Source organism: Scyliorhinus canicula, unplaced genomic scaffold (assembly GCF_902713615.1).
Source record: "Scyliorhinus canicula unplaced genomic scaffold, sScyCan1.1, whole genome shotgun sequence".
NCBI lineage: Eukaryota > Metazoa > Chordata > Chondrichthyes > Carcharhiniformes > Scyliorhinidae > Scyliorhinus > Scyliorhinus canicula.
The window spans coordinates 939,217-943,294 of NW_024055734.1; the positions used below are offsets into that span (position 1 = coordinate 939,217).

Below are 4,078 nucleotides of genomic sequence, written 5' to 3' on the forward strand. Positions count from 1 at the left end.
ACTTTCACTGTGAATGAGGGATTGGGAGATATCACTCGAGGGCCCTCAATATCCTATATAATCCTCATCCTCCTGTTCAAATCCCACCCTCACCCCCTCCCAATCTCTGTAACCTCCTCCAGCCCCTACAATTCTCATCCTCCTGCTTAAATCCCTGCCTCCCTCCCTCCCTATCTCTGTAACCTCCTCCAGCCCCTACCATTCCCATCCTCCTGTTCAAATCCCTCCCTCCCTCCCTATCTCTGTAACCTCCTCCAGCCCCTACAATTCCCATCCTCCTGTTCAAATCCCTCCCTCCCTATCTCTGTAACCTCCTCCAGCCCCTACAATTCCCATCCTCCTGTTCAAATCCCTCCCTCCCTCCCTATCTCTGTAACCTCCTCCAGTCCCTACAATTCCCATCCTCCTGTTCAAATCCCTCCCTCCCTCCCTATCTCTGTAACCTCCTCCAGCCCCTACAATTCCCATCCTCCTGTTCAAATCCCTCCCTCCCTATCTCTGTAACCTCCTCCAGCCCCTACAATTCCCATCCTCCTGTTCAAATCCCTCCCTCCCTCCCTCCCTCCCTATCTCTGTAACCTCCTCCAGCCCCTACAATTCTCATCCCCCTGTTCAAATCCCTCCCTCCCTCCCTATCTCTGTAACCTCCTCCACCCCCTTCAATTCCCATCCTCCTGTTCAAATCCCTCCCTCCCTCCCTCCCTATCTCTGTAACCTCCTCCACCACCTACAATTCCCATCCTCCTGTTCAAATCCCTCCCTCCCTCCCTCCTCGCTCCCTATCTCTGTAACCTCCTCCAGCCCCTACAATTCCCATCCTCCGTGTTCAAATCCCTCCCTCCCTCATTAACGTCCGAGATCTCTGCGCTCCCACCCTCTCGAACATCCCCCTCCGATTCCCCCCCCCCCTCCCCCACCTCCCGAGGCGCACACGCCCTCTATCTCTCTCTCTCTCTCCATCTCGCACTCTCCTTTTCTCTCTCTCTCTCTCTCTCCATCTCGCACTCTCCTTCTCTCTCTCTCTCTCTCTCCATCTCACACTCTCCTTCTCTCTCTCTCTCTCTCTCCATCTCACACTCTCCTTCTGCTCTCTCTCTCTCTCTCTCCATCTCACACTCTCCTTCTCTCTCTCTCTCTCTCTCTCCGCCGATGTCTCGGTGTGTGTCTCTCTTCATCCGTCTCTCTCTCTCTCCATCTCACACTCTCCTTCTCTCTCTCTCTCTCTCTCTCCATCTCACACTCTCCATCTCTCTCTCTCTCTCTCCGCCGATGTCTCGGCGTGTGTCTCTCTTCATCCGTCTCTCTCTCTCTCTCTTGGGGATGCCGAAGTTGATATGCGAATGCATCGGACATTCCCCACCTCACCTCCCCCACGTATCGGTCGCACCGTCCTTACCTGGCGTGGTTTAGCCCATGGTGGCGCATTCTTGAGGTCCTTCGCCCGCCTCCTCCTCCTCCGGATGCCCGCTCTCCCACCTGCTCTGGCGCTGCCCGGCCTCTCGCCTCAGGGTGGCCCTGTCCGCCCGCCCGTTCCCGTTGCGGAGGGAGATGCTGCGGGAGATCTTGCGAACGATGCGGTGCAGCTTGCTGTCCTTGACACAGTAGTCACTCGCCAGCTCCTCCAGGGAGATCTCGATGTTGCCCGTGTACCAGAACACCCAGCCGATCAGGCTGACGAAGACCACGATGGCCCCCGTGTAGATCAGCATGTCGCCATAATCCCGGCCCCCCCGCTGGAGATTCCCGAAGACCCCCACCAGCAACGTGGCCAAGCCCACCACGTCGAGCACCACGGCCAGCCACAACGCGTAGGTACAGCGACTCAATCCACTCAGAGGCATCCCTCCTTAGCAGTACTGCCCGCTCAATAAATCTCTCTCGTCCCCACTCTCCTTCTCGCTCTTCTTTTTCTCCCTCAAATTCTTCTCCTTCTTTTCCAACCCTCAGTCTTCCTGGCTCTCCCTCAAACCTTCTCCTCGATCTCCCTCACTCTTTCTCCGTCACTTTCCTCGCTCGCGCTCTCCCTCAAACTCTTTCCTCTCCCTCGAACTCTTCCTCTCCCTCAAACTCTTCCTCTCCCTCAAACTCTTCCTCTCCCTCAAACTCTTCCCTCTCCCTCAAACTCTTCCTCTCCCTCAAACTCTTCTTCCTCTCCCTCAAACTCTTCTTCCTCTCCCTCAAACTCTTACTCTCCCTCAAACTCTTCCTCCCCTCAACTCTTCTCTCCCTCAAACTCTTCTTCCTCTCCCTCAAACTCTTCCTCTCCCTCAAACTCTTCCTCTCCCTCAAACTCTTCCTCTCCCTCAAACTCTTCTCTCCCTCAAACTCTTCTTCCTCTCCCTCAAACTCTTACTCTCCCTCAAACTCTTCTTCCTCTCCCTCAAACTCTTCCTCTCCCTCAAACTCCTCCTCTCCCTCAAACTCTTCCTCTCCCTCAAACTCTTCCTCTCCCTCAAACTCCTCCTCTCCCTCAAACTCTTCTTCCTCTCCCTCAAACTCTTCTCTCCCTCAAACTCACCCTCTCCCTCAAACTCTTACTCTCCCTCAAACTCTTCCTCTCCCTCAAACTCTCCCTCTCCCTCAAACTCTTCTTCCTCTCCCTCAAACTCCTCCTCTCCCTCAAACTCCTCCTCTCCCTCAAACTCCTCCCCTCCCTCAAACTCTTCCTCTCCCTCAAACTCTTCTTCTCCCTCAAACTCTTCTCTCCCTCAAACTCTTCTTCCTCTCCCTCAAACTCTTACTCTCCCACAAACTCTTACTCTCCCTCAAACTCTCCCTCTCCCTCAAACTCTTCTTCCTCTCCCTCAAACTCCTCCTCTCCCTCAAACTCCTCTCCCTCAAACTCTTCCTCTCCCTCAAACTCTTTCTCCCTCTTTTCCACAAACTCTGTCGCTCCCTCTCTCCCTCGCTCTCTCTCTCTCCCTCACTCTCTGCCGCCCTCTCGAACTCTCCCTCCCGCCCTCGATCTCGTTATCAAAACACGCTCGTTATTCCTCAATCTTTAGAGGACCCAATTAATTTCTTCCAATTGAGGGACAATTTAGCGCGGCCGATCCACCTACCCTGCCCATCTTTGGGTTGTGGGGGGGGGGGAGCGAAACCCACGCAGACACGGGGGGGGGGGGGGGGGGGGGAGGTGCAAACTCCACACGGGACAGTGGCCCAGAGGCGCGGCCGAACCTGGGACGTCGGCGCCGTGAGGCAACAGTGCTAACCCGCTGCTCGCCGCCCCTTTTGTCCTCTCTCTCTCTCTCTCTCTCTCTCTCGCTCTCTCCGTCTCTCGACAGCAATTCGGCCTCCCAGGCTCTGGTCCCTCCGATCGCGGTCGCTCTCCCCTCCCCCCACGTTCGCTCCCCTCGTTCTCTCAGCTCTTCCCCTCTCTCTCGGATCTTGGTCAGCTCGGTCTCCCGGCGGGGCGTCCCCTCCTCTCCTTCCCTTCCTCTCCCAGCGAGACAGCAGAGCAGGCACTCCCTGGAACCGTGCACTCTGCCCCCTGGGCTGGGTAACCAGAGATACCAGTTTAGAAAGAAACGAAAAGGCAACAGCGCGGGTATCAAATTTCAGGAATAACTCCTTCCTCCCCGCAGGTGAGCTCGAATCACTCCTGTCCTGCAGACCAGGAACCTGACAAGCTCTCTGAATGATCGACATAATCAAACAGCAGCAACATTAATTCCTTGAGGAGGTAGATGTCTAGGATTTGAGCTCCATAATCCAGGCCCACACTCCCCCCCGGTGCCAGTACTGAGGGAGCGCTGCACTGTCGGAGGGAGATGTATATACTCTAGGATTTGAGCTCCATAATCCAGGCCCACACTCCCCCCGGTGCCAGTACTGAGGGAGCGCTGCACTGTCGGAGGGAGATGTATATACTCTAGGATTTGAGCGCTATAATCCAGGCCCACACTCCCCCCGGTGCCAGTACTGAGGGAGCGCTGCACTGTCGGAGGGAGATGTCTATACTCTAGGATTTGAGCTCCATAATCCAGGCCCACACTCCCCCCGGTGCCAGTACTGAGGGAGCGCTGCACTGTCGGAGGGAGATGTCTATACTCTAGGATTTGAGCGCTATAATCCA

The 4,078-nt window shown here is 55.7% G+C and overlaps 1 protein-coding gene across 1 annotated transcript; it reads right to left on the reverse strand.

Annotated features, from left to right (window-relative positions):
- Positions 1-1,406: 1,406 nt before the first annotated feature.
- Positions 1,407-1,841, reverse strand: LOC119960785 (transmembrane protein 238-like). Its single transcript, XM_038788391.1, has one exon. The coding sequence runs from the start codon at positions 1,839-1,841 to the stop codon at positions 1,407-1,409; it is 435 nt and encodes a 144-aa protein (XP_038644319.1).
- Positions 1,842-4,078: the final 2,237 nt, after the last annotated feature.

Excerpts from the sequence above, each read along its gene's own strand:
- LOC119960785 (XM_038788391.1), bottom strand. The coding sequence starts at position 1,841 with ATGCCTCTGAGTGGATTGAGTCGCTGTACCTACGCGTTGTGGCTGGCC.